General features: G+C 39.2%; 1 protein-coding gene across 5 annotated transcripts in view; it reads left to right on the top strand.

Moving 5' to 3' along the window:
• Positions 1-24320, top strand: part of ITCH (itchy E3 ubiquitin protein ligase) — a 147522-nt gene that overhangs the window by 38704 nt on the left and 84498 nt on the right. For 3 of the 5 annotated variants that reach the window (XM_047854672.1, XM_047854675.1, XM_047854673.1), the window contains one exon: positions 6356-6446. In XM_047854672.1, coding sequence (XP_047710628.1) covers positions 6377-6446 — 70 coding nt within the window. In that variant the 5' untranslated portion in view covers positions 6356-6376. Of the gene's footprint in view, positions 1-6334; positions 6447-24320 lie in introns of those variants that run through there. The other 2 variants (XM_047854674.1, XM_047854676.1) reach the window with 2 other exon arrangements.

Here is a 24320-nt window from a genome sequence, read left to right as displayed (position 1 = left end):
AAAAAATTTAAAAAAAAAATGAATAAATGTTAAAAAAAAAAAAGAATTGCATGCTTTACCAACTGAGGAAGCTGCCCGCCCCCCCCCCCCCCCCCCGGGCTTTTAATTTTTTTTTTTTCAATTGAAATGTAGTTGACACACAATGTTACATTTGTTTCAGGTAAACAACATAGAGATTTGACAGCTCTACATACTATGTTATGCACACCACAAGTGTAGTTGCCATCTGTCACCATACATCACTATTAAATTACCATTGACTGTGTTCCCTGTGCTGTACCTTTCATCCCCATGACTTATTCATTCCATGTCTGGAAGTCTCCCACTTCTCTTCGCCCATTTTACCTCTTTACCCCTCCCTTTTGGCAATCACCAGTTTGTTCTCTGTATATATTGGTCTGTTACACTTTGTTCATTTGTTTTGTGTTTTAGATTATGTATAAGTGAAATCATATGGTATTTGTCTTTCTCTGATTTATTTCACTTAGCATAATACCCTGTAGGACCATCCATGCTGTTATAAATGACAAGATCTTATTATTTTTTTTTTTTTATGGCTAATACTCCATTGTATTTTTATATACCACATCTTTATCCATTCATCTACCGGTGGGCATTTAGGTTGTTTCCATATTTTATCTGTTGTAAATGCTGCAATAAACATAAGGGTGCATATATATTTTCAAGTTAATATTCTCAGTTTTCTTGGAGAAATAGTGGTGGAATTACTGGATCATATGGTATTTCTATTTTTAATATTTTGAGGAACCTCCATACTGTCTTCCACAGTGGCTGCACCAATTTATATTCTCATTAACAATGCACAAAGGTTCCCTTTTCTCCACATCCTTGCCAATACTTGTTATTTCTTGGCTTTTTAAAAAATGTTTATTTTGAGAGAGAGGGAAAGCATATGCGTATATAGGAAAGGGGCAGAGAGGGAGAAAGAGAATCCCAAGCAGGCTCACACTGTCAGTGCAGAGCCTAATGTGGGGCTTGATCCTAGGAACTGTGAGCTCAAGACCTGAGCTGATATGAAGAATCTGGATGCTCAACGGCTGAGCCACGTAGGCACCCCACTTGTCTTTTTGATATTAGGTATTTTGACAGTTGAAATTGTAGACTTAAAAAAAAAACAATAAAAAACTTCCAGTGTATTCCTTGCACTGATTAACAAGGTGGATAAAGTGCCTACTTTTGTGGACTTTAGAGTCAATAAACAAATCAGAAAATTTTCAGTGATGTCATAGAAAGTAATAGGATGGTTAACTTCAGATTGGATAAGTCTGGACAGATCTCTGAGGAGGTGATATTTAACTGAGGCCTGACTACAAGAACATGTTAGCTATTTAAAGATACAGAAAAAAGCATTCTTAGCAGAGGGAACAGTTAGTACAAAAGCTGTAAGGCTATGATGAAATAGTGTATTTGAGAAATAGAAAGCAAGCTAGATTTGCAGTGGGTGAAGGGAAGAATGATAAGAGGTAAAGTCAGAGAGTTAGCATGGGTAGTATGGACTTGGGGCATCTATAAGCCAGGGTAAGGAGTTTGGATTCTATTTTAACTGAGATAGGAGGTTATTGAGTATTTAAGCAGAGTAGAGTATGATCTAATTTTTATTTTCAAAGAGGACTCCAGTTGCTGTGTGGAGGATGATGGGAGGGAGAAGGAGCCAGTAGCAAGTAGAGAAGCAGGGAGACCAGTTTAATGACTTCTAGTAATTTGTTGTCAGGGAAGGGATGAATTTTTGTAGCTTAGACTAGGATGGTTAAGAAGAGAAGGAGTAATGTGGCTATATAGTAGGGTATGTTTTACAGGTAGAATCATTAGAACTTGTTGAGGGAAAGATCATGCCCATATGTTTGGCTTGAGCAACTGGGTGGATGGTGGTGCTGTTGAGGCCAAGATGAGTGTGTCCAGGTATAGAGAGTTTTAATTTAGTCATTTTAACTGTGTAGGTAGGCAGTTGTAAGTAATGGTCAAGATGAAAAGTGTGGAGCTCAGGAGAAAACATGGGACTGGAAGTATAGGTTATCTATTATATCTAGTCTCTCTTGCCTGTTTTTTATTTTATTTATTTATGTATTTATTTAGAGAGCACATATGAGCAGGGGAGGGAGAGAGGGAGAGAGAAAGAGAGACAGAGACAGAGAGAGAGACATTATCCCAAGCAGCTCCACACTGTTAGCGCAGAGCCTGATGCAGGGCTCAAACCCATGAACTGTGAGATCATGACCTGAGCCAAAACCAAGAGTCAGATGCTCAACCAGCCAAGCCACCCAGGTGCCCCTCTTGCCTGTTTTTTAACTTGTACAAATCATCAATGATAAATGTTTTCTTTTAAAAACCTCAAGCACGGGGCGCCTGGGTGGCGCAGTCGGTTAAGCGTCCGACTTCAGCCAGGTCACGATCTCGCGGTCCGTGAGTTCGAGCCCCGCGTCGGGCTCTGGGCTGATGGCTCAGAGCCTGGAGCCTGTTTCTGATTCTGTGTCTCCCTCTCTCTCTGCCCCTCCCCCGTTCATGCTCTGTCTCTCTCTGTCCCAAAAATAAATAAACGTTGAAAAAAAAAATTTTTAAAACCTCAAACAATACATAAAAAACCAAAATTCCCCATGACCACCTTCTTTACTATATATACTCCTCTCCTCCACAAAGTTAACCACTGTGACCAGTGTCAGATGTGTACTTTTTCCTGCATTTATTTATATGTATCTATAGGAATAGATAGTTTACTTTTGTTTGCAAAAATTACATCATAATGTATATATTTTATAACTTAAATGTTCTTGGAATCATTTCATTTTGGTCATTAGTAAGTTACTTGTTTTAATGTCTGCATTGTATTCTGTTCTATGCTATGAATGTTACTTATTTAACTGGTTACCAATTGATACTTACGTGGTTTCTTTAGTTTTTCTTTTTTTACTATTATACGTAACGGTAATTTTTTATTCTTCTTAAGAATTTAAAGTATTTAGAGATATATAAAAGTAATATGTGTAAGTACATGCATTATTACAATTACCAGCATGTTTTTGCAGAGCAACTCATTCTACCACAGTGATTATCTGTAATTATCTGGAGAGAATCACTGTTCCTAAAAATGTGTTTAATCTGTACTTTCATTAGTCTTTTCTATATGAAGTTAATTTGAATTTTAAAATATATTTTATTTCTGTAGAGATCTTAAATTTATTTACTTTGTAACTTTGTAATTAATGCTAATTTAGAATAAATAATGTACACTATACTATTAAAAAGGTTATTTTTCCAGCAATAAATTGTTGATATAGATCAGCAGCTAGAATAGTACTTTATCATGCATAATAAGACCAGCACGGGATATTAGACTTTGCTTGCTGTCTCTTGATTTACTTGTCTTGATGTCATAGTACTGTTGCATACAGTCTTTTGGGTGTTGAGGAGAAGGTAATAACTATACAGAATGTGGTAATGATGTCTTTGGAAGGCCCTTTGTATAACAAGCACTTTGAACCAGAATATCCTGTACAAAACAGTGTTAAGGCTTTTGTGTTATAATTCATTTCTTTTATATTTTGGGTGACTACTAATGACATTATTTATGGTGTATGCCTTCCCTGTTTAAAATAAAAGGTCTCTTTTAATAAATTGTAGGTTATAAAACATCTGAAGTGGGCAATTTAAATAAAGAAGATGAAGGGGGAAAAATGCACACACTGACGCACACACTCACTCACCTGCACACATACACATACCAGGCCACAGAGAATGAGCTAGTTTCTATAGTGAAGACCAAAATTTTAGCTTTGAACGTTTTCATAAGTCAAGGAATAAAACATTAGATTTTGTAGAGTTGGTCTCAGTGGGAATTATTGTTCCATTTCATTTTGGCAGATTTGAGAAGATACCATAATTGTTTGATACTAAATTAAAAAAATTCCGTGAGCAGGTGAGAGGGGCAGAGGGAGAGAGAGAATCCCAAGCAGACTCCATGCTCAATGTGGAGCCCGACGTGGGGCTTGACCCCACAACCCTGGGATCGTGACTTGAGCCAAAATCAAGAGTTGGATGCTCAACTGAGTGAGCCACTCAGGTGCCCCTGATATTTAAAAATTTTAATGGAAGTCTAAAATTGTATGAAAATTTAAGACAATAGGTACAGTATCAAGATATTTTGTCTTACTGTATATTATGGTTCTTACATAGTACTTGGTAAATAAGTGCTAAGTAAATTTCATTCACTTTAATCTTTACCTTGATCCAGTTGAAATATTTCTAGTATTGTTATCCAGTCCCCAAAAGCCTAAGAACAGATTTTTATTGTAAAGATATTTAAACACTATTAATGATAAAGAACATTTACAGAGCATTTTTTAAATATACATAATCATCTTTGCAAGAACTCTGTGAGGTAGACGTGGTGTTATACTCATTTTTCTGATAGAAAACTGGGACCTAGAGAGGTTATATAACTTAAGTAGTGTCATATAAGTGTCATAGACAGGAATTGAGCCCAAATGTTCTGACTTTGTTAAAACATCTTTGTTATATTAATCATGCTGTTTCCACATGGGGTTACCTTTTCCATGATTGGAGACTGAAGAAGATATGTGAGACTTAATCATTTAGTGTAGTTCGAAGTCTTTGTTGTTGTTGTTGTTAAATTTATTTTGAGAGAGAAGACTGTGAGCAGGGGTGGGGCAGAGAGTGAAAGAGGGAGAGAGAGGATCCCAAGCAGGCTCATCGCTGTCAGCACAGAGCCCAGTGCAGGGCTCAGACTCATGGAATTGAGATCATGACCTGAGCCGAAATTAAGAGGTGGACTGCTCACCCGACTGAGCCACCCAGGTGCCCCTCAAAAGCCATTTTTTAATTCATTTCATCAAACAGATATTTAAGTGTTTGCTATGTGTCAGGCACTATTTTTGGGCTTCTGGCTTTCATCAGTGAACAAAACAAAGATCCCTGCTCACATGGAGTTTATATTCTAGCCTAGAGATTCAAAACAATAAATATGGGGCGCCTGGGTGGCTCAGTCGGTTGAACGTTCAACTTCGGCTCAGGTCATGATCTTGTGGTTTGTGAGTTCGAGCCCCACGTCGAGCTCTGTGCTGACCGCTCAGAACTTGGAGCCTGCTTTGGATTCTGTGTCTCCCTCTCTCTCTGCCCCTCCCATGCTCATGCTCTGTCTCTCAATAATAAATAAATGTTAAAAAAAATCCACTTGGATATGAAAAAAAACAATAAACATAATTACCAAGTGAATTACTTAGTATGTCAGAAGGTGATATATTCTGTAGAAGAAAAAAAAAATGACCAGGAATTGGAGCAGATTGTAATATTGTCAAGAGAACAAGTAAAATGAAAGTCCTAATGCTAGAATGTGCTAGCATATTTGATGTATAACAGGGAGGTAGGTACTTGAGTAGATTAGGAGAATAGAAGGAGATAAGATCAGGAAGTTGGGAGCATGCATCTTATATAGTCTTTTAAGGTCATGGTATGGATCTAAGCTTTTACCCTGAGTAAAATGGGAAGCTTTTGCAGGATTTTGAACACTTTAAAAGTCATCCTGATTGTGTTCAGAAGAGGCACTGAAGCCAGACACAGCTAGAAACAGGGAGACCTAATCCATGGGGGAAAAAAAGGTGGCTCTGAACAGATTGATGGTAGAGGTGGTGAGAAATGGTTGGATTCTGGACATATTTTGCAAATGGAGACAACAGAATTTGCTGACAGATAGGAAGGAAAATAAAAAAAGAAAGGCAGGATGACTTCAAGGTTTTTAGCCTGAGCGTCTGAAAGGATGGAGTTGTTACCAACTGAGATAATTTACAGGGAAAATCAGGAGTTCAGTTTGATTTGTTAAGTTTGGGGGGTTTTTCACATATCCCCAAGTAAAGTTGTTCAGAGTTTAGGAATGAAGTCTGGGATAGAAATATAAAGTTGGGACTCATTGGTATATAGATGACATTTAAAGTCACAACACTGAATGATATCTTTGAGGAAATGTGTACAGAGAGGTAAGAGGGAACTGAACCCTAGGATACTCCCAACATTAAGAGGGGAGAAAACAGAAGAGATTGTCAAAGGAGCCTAAGAACAATCAGTGAGGTAGGACTTAAACCTAGAGAATGTTCCTTGGGAGCCCAAGGAAAGAAAGTAAACCATGGAAGATAGAATGATTAGCCATGTAATTTTGCTGACAGGTTAGGCAGGATGAATACTAGAATTGAAAATTTAATTTAGCAATATGAAGGCCACTGTTATTGTGCAGTCTTCAGTGAGATATGAAAATGGCCTGGTTAGCACCATACATATTTTTTTTAATGGGACTTTTTGATGTTTACAGTGTGTCCTTTGCCATGTTCAGGTTTGCCGTCCTGTTGGTGGTATGTCTGGCAGTGGATCGCAGCTTGGTTCAATGGGTAGCCTGACCATGAAATCACAGCTTCAGATCACTGGTAAGTCTTAAACAGATCTACTAGTATACTTTTTTTTTCTTCCTAAGATAAAGAATATAATCCTTTTTTTTTTTTTTTTTTTTTTTTTTTTTTTTTGAGGGAGAGAGAGAGAGGGTGCAAGTGAGTAAAGGGCAGAGAGAGTGAGAATCCCATAAGGGGCGGAGAGAGAGAGCGAGAAGGAGGTAGGGAGAGAGAGAGAGAAGCGGGACTCACCCAAAGTGGGGCTTGAGCTCCTCTTACACGGGGCTTGTCCTCACCTGAAGTGGAACTCTAGCTTACCTGATGTGGACTTGAACTCCCAAACTGTGAGATCGTGACCTGAGCCCAAGTCAGATGCTTCGCTACTGAGCCACCCAAGCACCCCAAAAAATAATCTTAAGAGAAGAAAATCTTCAGTGGCTATTATATATCAGGTGCTATTTGAATTAATATTTGCCTAATGAATGAATGAACAGATGGTTAGATATATAAAAATTACATTTTTATTTCAGGATATTCTTGAGTATTCTGTAGGGTTTTTTTCCCCTCTCCCATTAAACATTGGTGTCTGGGGCAGTTGCTATTGTTTTTTTGTTTTGTATTACATTAACAGCCTTGAGAGATAATTCACATACAGTTTACCCATTAAGAGGTCAATGATTGTTAGTATATTCACAGTGTTGTACAGTTGTCAACACTGTCAGTTTTTGGGTTTTTTTTATATGAAATTTATTGACAAATTGGTTTCCATACAACACCCAGTGCTCATCCCAAAAGGTGCCCTCCTCAATACCCATCACCCACCCTCCCCTCCCTCCCACCCCCCATCAACCCTCAGTTCTCAGTTTTTAACAGTCTCTTATGCTTTGGCTGTCTCCCACTCTAACCTCTTTTTTTTTTTTTTTTTTCCTTCCCCTCCTCCATGGGTTTCTGTTGAGTTTCTCAGGATCCACATAAGAGTGAAACCATATGGTATCTGTCTTTCTCTGTATGGCTTATTTCACTTAGCATCACACTCTCCAGTTCCATCCACGTTGCTACAAAAGGCCATATTTCATTTTTTCTCATTGCCACGTAGTACTCCATTGTGTATATAAACCACAATTTCTTTATCCATTCATCAGTTGATGGACATTTAGGCTTTTTCCATAATTTGGCTATTGTTGAGAGTGCTGCTATGAACATTGGGGTACAAGTGGCCCTATGCATCAGTACTCCTGTATCCCTTGGATAAATTCCTAGCAGTGCTATTGCTGGGTCATAGGGTAGGTCAATTTTTAATTTTCTGAGGAACCTCCACACTGCTTTCCAGAGCGGCTGCACCAGTTTGCATTCCCACCAACAGTGCAAGAGGGTTCCCGTTTCTCCACATCCTCTCCAGCATCTATAGTCTCCTGATTTGTTCATTTTGGCCACTCTGACTGGCGTGAGGTGATAGCTGAGTGTGGTTTTGATTTGTATTTCCCTGATAAGAAGCGACGCTGAACATCTTTTCATGTGCCTGTTGGCCATCCGGATGTCTTCTTTAGAGAAGTGTCTATTCATGTTTTCTGCCCATTTCTTCACTGGGTTATTTGTTTTTCGGGTGTGGAGTTTGGTTAGCTCTTTATAGATTTTGGATACTAGCCCTTTGTCCGATATGTCATTTGCGAATATCTTTTCCCATTCCATTGGTTGCCTTTTAGTTTTGTTGGTTGTTTCCTTTGCTGTGCAGAAGCTTTTTATCTTCATAAGGTCCCAGTGATTCACTTTTGCTTTTAATTCCCTTGCCTTTGGGGATGTGTCGAGTAAGAGATTGCTGCGGCTGAGGTCAGAGAGGTCTTTTCCTGCTTTCTCCTCTAAGGTTTTAAAACATTTTTTTTTTTTCAATGTTTATTTATTTTGGGGACCGAGAGAGACAGAGCATGAACGGGGTAGGGGCAGAGAGAGAGGGAGACACAGAATCGGAAACAGGCTCCAGGCTCTGAGCCGTCAGCCCAGAGCCTGACGCGGGGCTCGAACTCACGGACCGCGAGATCGTGACCTGGCTGAAGTCGGACGCTTAACCGACTGCGCCACCCAGGCGCCCCTCCTCTAAGGTTTTGATGGTTTCCTGTCTCACATTCAGGTCCTTTATCCATTTTGAGTTTATTTTTGTGAATGGTGTGAGAAAGTGGTCTAGTTTCAACCTTCTGCATGTTGCTGTCCAGTTCTCCCAGCACCATTTGTTAAAGAGACTGTCTTTTTTCCATTGGATGTTCTTTCCTGCTTTGTCAAAGATGAGTTGGCCATACGTTTGTGGGTCTAGTTCTGGGGTTTCTATTCTATTCCATTGGTCTATGTGTCTGTTTTTGTGCCAAACACTGTCAGTTTTAGAAAACCTCTACCCATTAGAAGACTTTCCATGTCCCCCAGCCACCATCAACCCTGGGCAATCACTAATCTACTTCCTGTCTGTAGGTTTTTCTATTCTGGATATCTCATATAAATGGGATCCTAAAATGTGTATGGCTTTTTGTTTCTGACTTTTTCTACTTGGCATGTTTTCAAGGTTCATTCTTACTGTAGCATGCATTAGTATTTCATTTTATTGCCAAATATTATTGCAGGCATGAACATGCCACATTTTCTTTATCCTTTTATCAGTTGATGTATGTTTGAGTTGTTTCTACTTTTGGCTATTATGAATAATGCTATGAACATTTGTGTACAAGTTTTTGTAAAGATGTGTGTTTTCACTTCTCGAGTACCTACCTAGGAGTGGAGTCACTGGTCATATATATGTTTCACTTTGTGAGGAATTCCAAATTGCTTTTCATTTTTTAAATTTTTTTATTTTTCATTTTTTTAAATGTTTATTTTTGAGAGAGAGAGGGAGAGGGAGATGGTGAGCTGGGTAGGGGCAGAGAGAGAGGGAGATGGAGAACTCCAAGCAGGCTCTGCACTGCCAGTACAGAGCCTGATACGAGTTTGAACTCACAAACCACAAATTATGACCTGAGCCTAAGTCAAGAGTCAGATGATTAACCGACTAAGCCCCCCATGCGCCTCTCCAAATTGTTTTTCAAAGCATTCACACTATTTGTATTCCCATCAGCCATGTAGGAGGGTTCCAATTTCTCCACATCCTTGACAGTGCGTGTTGTCTTTTTGATTATAGACATCCTAGTGGGTGTGAAGTGGTATGTCATTGTGGGTTTGATTTACATTTCTCTGGTGGTTAATGATATTGAACATCTTTTCATGTGCTAAATGGCCATTTGTATATCTTTTTTGGAGAAATGTCTATTTAAATCCTTTGGTTGCTATTATTACTTAACTACTATCTCTGTCTTTCTTTCTCTCTCTAACCATATGAACCAAGTATATCACTTGCAGATTGATATTCCTAATGTTCTAATATGCCACTTATGTTACATTCCTGCTCAAAAATCTTTAATGCTTCTGTTTGGCTATAGTTTGGAATTTCGTTAGCCGGGGCTGAGAGCTTTCACAGTCTGGCTCCATATGGTCTTTTTGTAGATATTTATACATGAACTATTTGGTGAGTCACTGGATTTTCTTCAGATATGCATGTGTCTGTATCACACAGTGAAACCTCAGTCTCTAACCTTTGAATGGCATTTATTTCTTCTAGAACAATTATCATCCTCTGTATGGTATTTTAGCTTTTATTACACCTATCTCACATCCACCTCTAGATGATGACTATTAGGCTACAAACCATGTCCTTATTATTATCTTCCTCAAAACCTAAAAATGATTGAATTATATTTAAAAAATACTTTCATAATGTGACAGCATCTTAGAATTTATTTTTGGAAATTCCTTCACTATAGTCTCTTTCCTTAGCAATGTCTGATTCTCAATGAAAGATACTGATATTTCTTTGTTAAGCAAGATTCTGATTATTTTCCTCTGCCCCCCATCCTGAAGCTAGCCTGAGTAGCTGATTTAAATTGAGCCAGCTTCTTAGGACTTTTTCTGGGCTGCTTGACATTAAACCTTTGATTGGAGTAATCTTTAAAAAAATCTTTACTTTTTCAGGTTATATAAGTAATACACATGTTTTTATTTTTAAAAACTTAGTAAAATAGGGGTGCCTGGGTGGCTCAATCAGTTAAGTGTCTGACTCTTCATCTCAGCTCAGGTCTTGGTCTCAGGGCTGTGAGTTCAAGCCCCACACTGGGCTCTGTGCTGGGCATGGAGCCTACTTACAAAAACAAACAATAACCAAAAAAAACTTTAAAAAAACCTCAGTAAAAGAATGAAGTGAAGGGTCCTATTTATCATCTCAATCCTGAGAGATGATACTGTTACTCCTTTAGGTTTATATTCCTTTATGCTTTTTTCTGTGCATAAACCATTTATCTTGTTTGCTACCATCATTATTCTCACAGTAAGAAAAATATTTGATAAATGTCTAAATGCATCTCAAGAAGACAATTCTTGCCATGTTTAAGTTTTTAATCTTGGTTCTAAAAATTCTGAGACTGCACAAATACAAGGCAAAAAGCAATTTAATAAAAACAAATACCATGAATAATGGATAAAAGTTATATATTTAGCAAATATATTATTATATATGAGACAAATGGAAAGCATAAGGTTATAAAGAGTAAAGTGCCAAGTTGAGTAGAATCAAATACCTTTCATAATTCATTGTTTACTTATATGCTTTTGATGCTAGAAACCTCAGAACTAAGCTTTTTGCACAATTTCCTTTAATGACATTGTATTTTTTATTCTATGTTAATGGATCAGTTATAGTATTGGTTGCTTTTATTATTTTTTTTTTGTAAGCTGCCTCAACATCTTTCTAGATAGATTCAAGATGGGCATAAAAATTGAAGTGTAAAAAATAAATGCCATTGTATATGGTAACGGCAAAAAGAGATAACAACTTTGGTCAGGAAAGCAAGATCAGTGTTTGAACAGAGCTTCTGTGAAAGGAAGTGGTGCTTGAAGCATTGTTACCATTTAGATATACGAAATTATTTAAAAAATATATAGGGAAGTAGAAAGGATCCTTTTAGGAGAGAATACGAGCAGAACACTTGAAGCAGAGAAACGAACAAGGCTTTGCTAAAACCCCTGCGGGCCACTGCTGCAGAGTTGGAACCTTGAGAACTTAATGGGAGTGGGTCATCTCCTTCAGGTGTGTGTCAGGGCTACAAAAATATCATTGCTGGCAGACATGGAAAGAAATCAGGGCTTTTAACAAAGAACAGTCAATTTTACTTTTTAGAAAGTTAGTATGAAAGACCAGTAGGAGAATTGAGTGTCAAAAGTTAAAAAATCCTACTCTGTGGTTCTACTCAAATTTCTTGTCTTTAAAAAAATTTTAAATTAGTAAGTTAATTTTGAGAGAGAGTGGGGGAGGAGCAGAGAGAGAGAGAGAAAGAGAGAGAGAGAGAGAGAGAAAACCCCAAGCAGGGTCCGTGCTGTCAGCGCAGAGCCCAACATGGGGCTTCATCTCCTGAACTATGAGATTATGACCTGAGCCAAAATCAAGAGTTGGACGCTTAACCCACTGAGCCACCCAGGCACCTCTTGTCTTTTGTTTAAGTTTTTTTAGTATTTATTTATTTTGGAGCGAGACAGAGAGTAAGTGGGGGAGGAGCAGAAAGAGGGAGACACAGACTCTGAAGCAGGCTCCAGGCTCTGAGCTGTCAGCACAGAGCCCAACGTGGAGCTCAAACTCACAAACTGAGATCGTGACCTGAACCAAAGTCAGACACTTAACCGACTGAGCCACCCAGGAGCCCCTACCCCTTGTCTTTTTTTGTTTGTTTGTTTTTTCAATCCAGTTATTCCAGCAGCATTTCCTGAAAAGACTATTTTTTGTCCATTGAATTTTCTTGGTTCCTTTGTCAAATATTAGTTGACCTTATATGTTTGGATTTATTTCTGGGCTCTCAATTCTGTTCCATTGATCTATTTGTCAGTTTTTATGTCAGTACAATACTGTTTTGATTACTATAGCTTTATAGGATAGCTTGAAATCAGGAAGTACAATGCCTCCTGCATTGATTTCTTTGGATATTCAGGGTCTTGTGGTTGCATATAAATTTTAGGAGTGTTTTTCCTACTTTAATCAAAAATGCCAGTGGAATCTTGATAGGTAGTGCATTGAACATGCAGATGGCTTCTTACCCTCTTGTTATTTTCTTACCTCTTTCATATTTATTTGTTTGTTTGTTTATTTATTTACCATTTTTTAAGTAGGCTCCACAACCATCATGGGGCTTGAACCCATGACCCTGAGATCCAGAGTCTCATTCTCTATCACCTGAGCCAGCCAGGTGCCCCTATTTTCTTACCTCCTTCTATCATACATACAGAGACAGACATACATTCCTGTTAATTATTCATTTACAGTATATATTGGCTAATTGATTTCCTTACCCAATTAAGTGAGGGCAAATAGAAAATTTATTTCAGAGAAATGGTACCTTTTGTAAGCTGTAGCAAAAAAGAAGTTTAAAAAAATAATTCATAGTGCTGTTTGTTGATAATTGGATTGTTTAGAGAACTTGGATGTGCGTTTTAATTTCACTGAATCCTTTTTTTTTTTTAATTTAACCTAATTTACTTTTTTTTTATTTTAGAGAGAGAGTGAGCAGGAAAGGGGCAGAGGGAGAGAGAATCTTAAGCAGGCACCATGCTCGGTGTAAAGCCTTTTGAGGAGCTCAGTTCCACTACCCTGGGATCATGACCTGAGCCAAAATCAAGACTCAACCAGTGGAGCTACCCAGGTGCCCTTCACTGAGTTCTTTATAAGAGTATCAAAGGAGGGATGCCTGGGTGGCTCTATCAGTTAAGTGAATGTCTCTTGATTTTGGCTCAGGTCATGATCTCACAGTTCATGAGTTCGAGCCCCGCATTAGTCTCTGTGCTGGCAGTGCCAAGCCTGCTTGGGATTCTCTCTCCCTTCTCTCTGCCCCTCCCCTGCTTGCACTCTTTCTCTCAAAATAAATAAATAAAGTTAAAAAAAAAAAGTATTGAAGGAAAGGCAATGTCACCTTTCCTTTTCAGCATTTACATAAAATAAAAAAGTATACTGCTGGTGTATTAGTTATATTTTCTTTCTTTCTTTCTTTCTTTCTTTCTTTCTTTTTATATAATATCAGGTTAGCTAACACACAGTGTATATACAGTGTGCTCTTGGTTTTGGGGGTAGATTCCCGTGATTCATCACTTACATACAACACCCAGTGCTCATCCCAATAAGTGCTCTTCTCATTGCCCATCACCCATTTCCCTTCTCCTGTGCCCACCCATCAACCCTTAGTTTGTTCTGTGTATTTAAGAGTCTTTTATGGTTTGCTCCCTCTTTGTTTGAAACTATATTTTCCCCTTCCCTTCCCCTGTGGTCTTCTGTTAAGCTTCTCAAGTTCCACATATGAGTGAAAACATATTCTCTCTTTGATTGACTTATTTCACTTAGTATAATACTCTCCAGTTCCATCCACATTGTTGCAAAATGACAGGATTTCATTCTTTCTCATTGCCAAGTAGTGTTCCATTGTATATATAAACCACATCTTTATCCATTCATCAGTTGATGGACATTTGGGCTCTTTCCATAATTTGGCTACTGTCCAAAGCGCTGCTATCAACATTGGGGTACATGTGCCCCTTCAAATCAGCACTCCTTTATCCTTTGGATAAATTCCTAGTAGTGCTACTGCTGGGTCATAGGGTAGTTCTATTTTTAGTTTTTTGAGGAACCTCCATACTGTCTTCCAGAGTGGCTGCACCAGTTTGCATTCCCACCAGCAGTGCAAAAGGGTTCCTCTTTCTCTGCATCCTCGCCAACGTCTGTTGTTTCCTGAGTTGTTAATTTTAGCCACTCTGACTGGTGTGAGGTAGTATCTCATTGTGGGTTTTCATTTATATTTCCCTGATGATGAGCGATGTTGAGCGTTTTTTCATGTGTCTTTTGGCCATCTGGATGTTTTCTTTGGAAAAGTGTCTAATTTCTTCACTGGATTATTTGTTTTTGGGTGTTGAGTTTGGTAAGTTCTTTATAGATTTTGGAGACTAACCCTTTGTCTGATAAGTCATTTGCAGATACCTTCTCCCATTTCATTGGTTGCCTTTTAATTTTGTTGATTGTTTCTTTTGCAGTGCAGAAGCTTTTTATCTTGATAAGGTCCCAATAGTTCATTTTTGGTTTTATTTCCCTTGCCTTCGGAGACATGCCAAGCAAGAAATTGCTGCTGCTGAAGTCAAAGAGGTTGTTGCCTGTTTTCTCCACTAGGGTTTTGATGGTTTCCTGTCTCACATGTAGGTCTTTCATCCATTTTGAGTTTATTTTTGTGTATGGTGTAAGAAAGTGGTCCAGTTTCATTCTTCTGCATGTTGCTGTCCAGTTCTCCCAGCACCATTTGCTAAAGAGACTGTCTTTTTTTCCATTGGATACTCTTTCCTGCTTTGTCAGAGATTAGTTGGCCATACATTTGTGGGTCCAATTCTGGGTTCTCTATTCTATTCCATTGGTCTGTGTGTTTGTTTTTGTGCCAATACCATACTGTCTTGATTACAGCCTTGTAGTAGAAGCTGACGTTTGGGATTGTGATGCCTTCCGCTTTGGTTTTCTTTTTCAATGTAACTTTGATTATTTGGGGTCTTTTGTGGTTCTATACACATTTTAGGATTGTTTGTTCTAGCTTTGAGAAGAATACTGATACAATTTTGATTGGGATTGCATTGAATGTATAGATTGCTTTGGGTAGTATTGACATTTTAACAATATTTGTCCTTCCAATCCATGAGCATGGAATGCTTTTCCACTTCTTTGTGTCTTCTTCAATTTCCTTCATAAATTTTCTATAGTTTTTGGCGTACATATCTTTTACATCTTTGGTTAGGTTTAATCCAAGGTATGGTTCTTGGCGTAATTGTAAATGGGATTGATTTCTTGATTTCTCTTTCTGTTGTTTCATTATTGGTGTATAGAAATGCAACTGATTTCTATACATTTATTTTGTATCCTGCGACTTACCTGAATTCATGTATCAGTTCTAGCAGCTTTTTGGTGGAGTCTTTTGGGTTTTCCATGTAGAGTATCATGTCATCTGCAAAAAGTGAAAGTTTGACTTATTCTTTGCCAGTTTTGGATGCATGCCTTTTATTTCGTTTTGTTGTCTGATTGCTGAGGCTGGGACTCCCAACACTATGTTAAACAACAGTGGTGTCAGTGGACATCCCTGCTGTGTTCCTGATCTCATGGGGAAAGCTCTCAGTTTTTCCCCATTGAGGATGATATCAGCTGTGGGCTTTTCATATATGGCTTTTATGGTGTTATGTTCCTTCTATCCCGACTTTCTTGGGGGTTCTTATTAAGAAAGGATGCTGCTGTATTTTGTCAAATGCTTCTTCTGCATTTATTGACAGGATCATATGGTTCTTATCCTTTCTTCTATTAATGTGATGTATTACATTGATTGATTTGCGTGTGAATATTGAACTAGCCCTGCAGCCCAGGAATGAATCCCACTTGATCGTGGTGAATAATTCTTTTGATATACTGTTGAATTCAATTTGCTAGTATCTTATTGAGAATTTTTGCATCCGTGTTCATCAGGGATATTTCACCTTTTTAGGTAAATTGTCAAAAAGGTAATTGTCCTTTTTAGTGGGGTCACTGTCTGGTTTGGGAATCAAGTTAATGTTGGCTTCATAGAGGGGCGCCTGGGTGGCTCAGTCGGTTGAGCATCCGACTTTGGCTCAGGTCATGATCTCAGGGTCTGTGAGTTCAAGCCCTGCGTTGAGCTCTGTGCCGACAGCTCAGAGCCTGGAGCCTGTTTCGGATTCTGTGTCTCCCTCTCTCTCTGCCCTCCCCCCGCCCCCACTCTGTCTCTCTCTCCTTCAAAAATAAATTCAAAAAATGTAAAAAAAAAAAAAAGAAAAGAAAAAAAAAATAAATGTCTGTTAGAATTCCCCTGGGAAGCCATCTGGCCCAGGACTCTTATTTGTTGGGAGATTTTTGATAACTGTGATTCAATTTCTTCACTGGTTATGGGTCTGTTCAATTCTCTGTTTCTTCCCATTTGAGTTTTGATAGTGTGTGGGTGTCTAGGAATTTGTCCATTTCCTCCAGGTTGTCTAGTTTGTTGGCATATAATTTTTCATAGTATTCTCTGATAATTGTTTATATTTCTGTGATACTGGTTATGGTCTGTCCGCTTTCATTTGTGATTTTATTTATTTGGGTCCTTTCTCTTTTCTTTTTGAGAAGTCTGGCTAGGGGTTTAAAAATTTTGTTTTATTTTTTCAAAAAAATAGCTCTTAGATTCATTGATCTGTTCTGGGTTTGTTTTTGTTTTTTTTTTTATTCTATATTATTTCTGCTCTGATCTTTATTATTTCTCTTCTGCTGCTGGTTTTGGGATTTCTTTGCTGTTCTGCTTCTAATTCCTTTAGATGTGCTGTTAGATTTTGTATTTGGGATTTTTCTTGGTTTTTGAGATAGGCCCGGATTGCATTGTGTTTCCCCTTAGGACTGCCTTTGCTGCATCCCAAAGGATTTGGACTGTCATGTTTTCATTTTCATTTGCTTCCATGTATCTTTTAATTTCTTCTTTAATTGCCTGGTTGACCTGTTCATTCTTTATTAGAATGTTCTTTAACTTCTGTGCATTTGGAAACTTTCCAAATTTTTTTCTTCTGGTTGATTTCAAGTTTCAGAGCATTGTGATTAGAAAATATGCATGGTATGATCTCAATCCTTTTATATTTATTGAGGGCTGTTTCATGACCCAGTATGTGATCCATCTTAGAGAATGTTCCATGTACACTCAAAAAGAATGTGTATTCTGCTTTTGGATGAAAAGTTCTGAATGTATCTGTCATGTCCATCTGGTCCAGTGTATCATTCAAGGCCCTTGTATCTTTATTGATATTTTTCCCAGATGATCTGTCAATTGTTGTATTAAAGTCCCCTGCAATTACAGTATTCCTGTCAGTAAGATTGCTTATGTTTGTGATTAATTGACTGATGTATTTGGGTGCTACCAAGTTGGGAGCATAAGCATTTACAATTGTTAGCTCTTCTTGATGGATAGACCTCGTAATTATGACATACTGCCCTTCTTCATCCCTTGTTACAGCCTTTAGCTTAAAATCTAGTTTGTCTGATATAAGTATGGCTACTCCAGCTTTCTTTTGACTTCCAGTAGCATGATAGGTGGTTCTTCATCCCCTTACCTTCAATCTGAAAGTGCCCTCAGGTCTAAAATGGGTCTTTGGTAGACAGCATATAGATGGATCTTGTTTTTTGTTTTTGCTTTTTAATCCATTCTGATACCCTATGTCTTTTGATTAGAGCATTTAGTCCATGTACATTCAGAGTTATTATTGAAAGATATGGATTTAGTGTCGTTGTGTTATCTGTAGATGTCATGCTTGTGCTTATCTCTGGTGCTTTTTAGTGTTTGCAGCATTCCACTCACAGAGTCCCCCTTTAGGATCTCTTGCAGGGCTGGTTTAGTGGTGATGAACTCCTTCAGTTTTTGTTTGGGAAAGCCTTTATCTCTCCTATTCTGAATGACAATCTTGCTAGATAAAAAGTCTTCTTAGCTGCATATTTTTCCTGTTCAGCACATTGAATATTTCCTGTCATTCCCTTCTGGCTTGCCAAGTTTCAGTGGACAGGTCTGCTGCTACCCTTATATGTCTACCTTGTAGGTTAAGGCCCATTTGTCTCTAGCTGCTTTCAGAATTCTGTATCTTTGTATTTTGCCAGTTTCATAATGATGTGCCATGGAGAAGATCTATTCTTGTTAAATCTAAAGGGAGTTCTCTGAGCCTCCTGGATTTGGATGTCTATTTCCTTCCCCAGATTAGGGAAGTTCTCAGCTATGATTTGTTCAAGTAAACCTCTGCCTCTTTCTCCTTCTTCTGGAGCTCCTATGATATGGATATTATTACATTTCTATCAAATCACTTAGTTCTGTAATTCTCCCCTTGTGGGCTAATATTTTCTTACCTTTCTTTTTCTAAGCTTCATTATTTTCCATAATTTTATCTTCTATTTCACTTAATCTCCCCTCTGCCTCTTCCATCCTTGCTGTCACTACATCTAGTTTATTTAGCACCTCATTTCTTAATTTGTTGTGACTATTTCTTAGTTCCTTGATCTCTGCAGCAGTAGATTCTCTGCCATCTTCTAAGCTTTTTTTCTTCCTTCTATGCTTTTTTCCAAGCCCAGCTATTAATCTTATGACTATTATTCTAAATTCTTGCTCAGTTCTATTGTTCATTTCTGTTCTGAGCAATTCTCTAGCTGTCATTCCTTCCTGGAATTTCTTTTGAGGAGAATTCTTCTATTTTGTCATATTGGCTTGTTTTCTGTCCCTTATGTGTTTTAATAGCTTGTTATGAGTCTTGCTCCTGTGAGCACTATTATATTAAAAAGGGGTCATAACACTGTCCAGGGCCTGGCCCTTCAGGAGGTGTTTTTGGAGTGTGTTTCATGCTCTCTGTTGTTGAGGCTCTGGTTGCTTTATCTCCCTACTCATAGTGGTGGTTTGGATCTTCCACCAGGTGTGCTTTGATTTGTACGTTGAAGTGTCCCTGGAAAAAATTTTAAAAAGGGGTGTGTATGGTAGTGGAAGAGGCCTTATCCCATACAGAGAGAGAAGTGACAGGGGTGGGGAAAAGGAAAAGAAAAAAAAATTGACCAGGCAGAGAATCAGAGAAACTATACAGCTTAGCCCAGAGAGATGGGGGGGGGGGGGGGGGGGGTGGGTGGGCAGAATAAAGGAGAGACAGAAGAGATGTAAAAAGAATAGATTGAAAATGTGTGCTTAAACCAACAACCAGAATAACCAGACTAGAGAAGGGAAGAAATAAGAGGAAGAAGAGGGGGGATATATATATTTCCCCCCCCCCCACACACACAAAATAAGAATTGATCAAGAATCAAATCAAATCAAAGAATACAAAAACCACTGGACCAATATCTGATGGGGCCTTGGAACCCGTGCCTGCAATGATCTGGAGGAGGGACTGTTTGGTTAGGTCAGTGTCAATCTTGCTCCGTTACATATGCAGTTACCAGGTACAGAGGGATGTGGTTTGGTGTATGTGGGTCCCACCTCCACTGTGGGCCCGTTGTCTGTTCCCTGAAACCCCACCTTGTTGGTGATGGGGAGAAAACTGGCAACACCCCAGCCTCTCCTCCCCGGACCAGGTGTCCCAAACCACTTTGTTCAGGCCATCCTGACAGTGCCACACAGGCGCGAGCAGGCCACTTTGTTCTGCTCCATAGTCTCCCGCACCTTCCAGGTGCTTGGGTGGGATTAAAACCTGGATCCTGCTCCACGCACCCTGGTTCCTGGGAAGTGCCACTCCACCCAGCCTGTCAACTGAGGGCCTCTGGCTCCTCACAGTGCTGAGTGGGCACGAGTGCAAGCAGCCACCTATGTCCCCCTCCACCATCTCCTGTGCCTTCCAGGCACGTGGCTGGGATTCAAACCCCAATGTCTTACGGGATCCCTTGTCCCAGTTCCTGGATACTGTCACTCTGGGGTACTGTCAGGTACAAAGGACCTCTGGCTGGTGCGGGGGAGGGGGGTCAAGGGGTTCATGGGCCTACAGGGTCTTTTGTCCTTGGAATGGCTATTTGTTTTCTCATAGCACTCAAGGGAAAGGGTTGTTCTCTCTGCTCCTGAGAGCTAGCTACCTAGCTCAGGGCTGGCTCCCCACCTCCCACAGTTAGAAATTGGTTCTTTCTCCATTTTTTTCCATTCCCTGGTCCATGGTTTTTCTCTTGTCCAAATACAGTCCTACATTTCCACAACCTGTCTTTCTCTTCCTTTTGTCTCTTCACAGAAGGGTATCCCTCCCTTCCGTTCCTATGCCGCCTGTTTTATCTCTCCCAGTTTGCAGTCATGCACCTATGGCCTGCTACATTGTCCCTGTGGGCCCCTGGAGATGTTTCTGTCACTCTGTAACCCGGATTCCTAGAATTCCAGGTCTTCTGGCCTCAATACTGCTGTGTTTGAGGGACACGGGAACTTCCGGTCCCCCTGCTTCTCCACCATGTTGACCACTCTCCAGTAACATTTTCTGTAATTTGAATCTAATTTATGGAAATAACTTGAGTAGCCATTTAGCTTCAAGTTTGAGTTGAATAAGAAAGGTTGTCTTTTGTGCTACTCTTTCACATAGATCTAGATAATTCATTGAAGCAGTTGCTTTGGGAACTTCTGTTGGCATTTAACTAATTTGTTCACATTTTACTGGAATATTGTTAGTGAATGTCCCTGTATTTTTCATATTGGGCAATAACTTTCTTGTATAGTTTAATCAGATAGATGCAAAAATTATAGTAGAAAATAATAAATACTGCCAAATGCTTTGACCTGTGTACTATTAAAGTTTCTATCGTTAAACTCTTGGGGAGGTCATTTCGCCCCTGACCCCAAGTTTTAGTTAAGAAATGTATATTAGACTAATGATTCCCATCTCCGGAGAAGCTAATGTCTGGTCTTGGTTCTGATACTTAATAGTTATATAACCTTGTGCATGTCACTAATACCTTTGAGCCTCAGTTTCCTTAGCTGTGAACTGAGGTAAACAACAATGTGAAATGCCCAGAAGAGTTTAAATTTCATCATGCAGGCATTAGAGAAGTATTTGAAAAGTACTGACATGAGCACATCTGTTTTAGGAAGATAATCCTAGAAGTTGAGGGGTTGTGGAAGTGAGGTTAAAAACAATTGTTGGAGACCTTTGCGGTAGCCCAGGTGATGTGATACTGAGATTTTTCAGTTTCCTGTCTTATAGTTTACCATTTTTATTCTTTTAATGTACTATAGTAAAATAAGTTTCAGGAAGTAGTGCAGTGATCTATTTTTTAATATTGGGACTGTAACAAAAGTTTTATGCAATGTAAACTGAGATTTGAGCACTTAATTTCTCCTGTTCAGGCTTCGCAAGTGACCCTCACGCAAACTTTTAAGTTCTGTTGAATTTGTCTTTTTATGTGTAAAAATTAAGATGATAATTCCTATCTCACAGGATAGTCTTTTGAGTGTTAAAATGAAAATGTTTTGGGGTGCCTGGTGGCTTGGTTAAGCATCCGACTTCCACTCAGGTCATGATCTCATGGCTCGTGAGTTGGAGCCCTGTGTCAGGCTCTGCTGACAGCTCAGAGCCTGGGGCCTGCTTGGGATTCTGTGTGTCCCTCTTTCTCTGCCCCTCCCTTGCCTCACACTCTCTGTGTCTTTCTGTCAAAAAATAAACATTAGAAAAAAAAATTTTTTTTTTAAATGTTTATTTATTTTTGAGACAGAGAGAGACAGAGCATGAACGAGGGAGGGTCAGAGAGAGAGGGGACACAGAATCTGAAGCAGGCTCCAGGCTCTGAGCTGTCAGCACAGAGCCCGACGCGGGGCTCGAACTCACAGACCGTGAGATCATGACCTGAGCCGAAGTCGGAAGCTCAACCGACTGAGCCACCCAGGCGCCCCAGAAAAAAAATTTTTTTAATGAAAATGTTTATGTGGCAGACACATAGCCAACACTAACTGTTAGTGTTAGTTTCACTTACCTCTTTTATTTCCACATTTAAAGTTTCCTACAATGTCTCTAGTGAGGTTGGGTGGGATTATATGGCAAAATAACTTTGAAAAGTTTGAATCCTAAAATGCCACTGAGGGCAGATGGTTTCCTTCCTGTCAGGCCTACATTGCTTTGTTCTAGATTTAATCAGTTTCAGAGGTCCATAAGAGCCTCTGAAGTACAATGGTGGTCTTTGCAAAATTGTTTAGGCTTTTTTTCACCTTTTCTCAGGCCAGAAATGTGTTAAAAATAAGGGTTTTATAATTTTCTGTGGCAATCCTGTGATTAAATATTGCTCTGTATTAAGTACTTGAGCTTTATAGTACATATTAATCAGAGATAGGTCTGTGCCCCGCTTGATTGTTTTCTTTTCTGAAAAAGACTTTTTAGTGTTTACACTTAGATGTCTCACAAACATCTCAAATTTTATACATTCATTATAATACTCTTGATTTCCTGCCTATGCCACCCCCCCCTCAGGCTTGTATCCCAGATCTTTCCATCTTACTAAATGACATATTCTTCCATTCAGTTATTCATACCGAAAACCTGTGAATTATCCTTGCTTCTTCTTTTTTCCAACTTCCTCATGTAATCTAATCATGTTGGTTCTCCTTAGAAAATATTTATTCCCCCCCCGTATTCATGTTCACCATCCAAACCACTGTCATCTCTTGATTAGATGACTCTAGTAGTCTCTTAACCCCCACTTTTGTCTCCCTATCAATTTATTTTTCCCACAGCAGAATTATCTTTGAGTATTAATCTGATTATCACTGTATTCTCAGTGCCCCAAATAATATCTGATATATATAGTAGGGACTCAGTAAATTTGTTGAATAGCACTCTTTTTTAAAAATGTTTGTTGGGGTGCCTGGGTGGCGCAGTCGGTTAGGCGTCCGACTTCAGCCAGGTCACGATCTCCCGGTCCGTGAGTTCGAGCCCCGCGTCAGGCTCTGGGCTGATGGCTCAGAGCGTGGAGACTGTTTCCGATTCTGTGTCTCCCTCTCTCTCTGCCCCTCCCCCGTTCATGCTCTGTCTCTCTCTGTCCCAAAAATAAATAAATGTTGAAAAAAAAAATGTTTGTTTATTTATTTTTGAGAGAGAGAGCGCGTGTGAGTAGGCTGCATAGGGGCAGAAAGAGAGGGAGACACAGAATCAGAAGCAGGCTCCAGGTTCCAACCTGTCAGCACAGAGCCGGACACGAGGACTCGAACTCACGAACCACGAGATCATGAGCTGAACTAAAGTTGGACGCTCAACCCAGGTGCCCCAGAATAGCACTCTTACTTAAAGTTCCTCAGAGGCTCCTTGTTGCCTACTTCAGTAACATCTCTTGCAGTTTTTTTTTTCTTTCTTTGACAGATACTTTTTTTGATACTGCATATTGATATGAAATCTCATCAAACTTTATTATACCAAATGTTCCAAAATAATGATGAAGTTTTGGTTTATAGAATGTGCATACATTGTTGGGAGTACTAACCCAGCAGCTGGCTTGCATGCTACCAAAAAGGCATATAAGTATCAAAGGAAAGAAGTGATGTTTGTGAAGTCAGGAGATTCATAGCTGCCACCTGGGACTGGACCTGCTAGGATGCCCAGACTGTGTATGCTTTGGACTGTATATTGAGTTTCTTGGGTAGCTGCTATACAAACTCGTGTAGCAATACCAAACGTCCCTTAATCTTGGTGGGCACTGACATTCTCTATGCTTAGCTGCTAGAATAGATATTTAGGTGGTAGAATGTTTCCATGGCTGTGATCACCTCATTTATAGGGGAGCAACGAGTTGTCAACTTGTGGGAACCATTATTAGGTGCTCTACTAGATTTGAATCTACTTGTTGCACCTTCCAAGGGTCTTGGACAAGGCTATTTTTTGGCAAAGGTAACTAACTCAAGGGTAAAGATGAAGGAATCAGTCAGTATCTTAAGATGTACTTTGTAGGAAGCTCTTGCTAATATGAGATATGAGACGCTAAAAACAATCCTAGTTTGCAACTGTCTTCCTCTGGTGACTTTCCAGCATGCTTAGAATAAAATCCAAATTCCTTATCTGGGCTTATAAAGCTGAATGTGATCTCACCTCATTTACCATTCTTCCCTGTTTGCTATATTTCCTCCAGATATGCCAAGCCTTTTTGCTTCTCTCCAGATGCTCTCTTCCCACTTCCAATCTTCTCCGGGCAAACTCCCTGTCATTTAGATGTTTGCTTAAAACTGTTTCTTCAGAGATTACCTAATTATATTTTGCCACATTAGCCTGTTTTTCAGCACAAGGATTTATCTCTAACTAGGATATTATCTCCCTGAGAGTCAGGGCCTTTTCTATACTGTA

This window comes from Prionailurus viverrinus, chromosome A3 (genome assembly GCF_022837055.1).
Source record: "Prionailurus viverrinus isolate Anna chromosome A3, UM_Priviv_1.0, whole genome shotgun sequence".
Lineage (NCBI taxonomy): Eukaryota > Metazoa > Chordata > Mammalia > Carnivora > Felidae > Prionailurus > Prionailurus viverrinus.
This window is presented reverse-complemented; position numbering and strand designations above follow the sequence as displayed.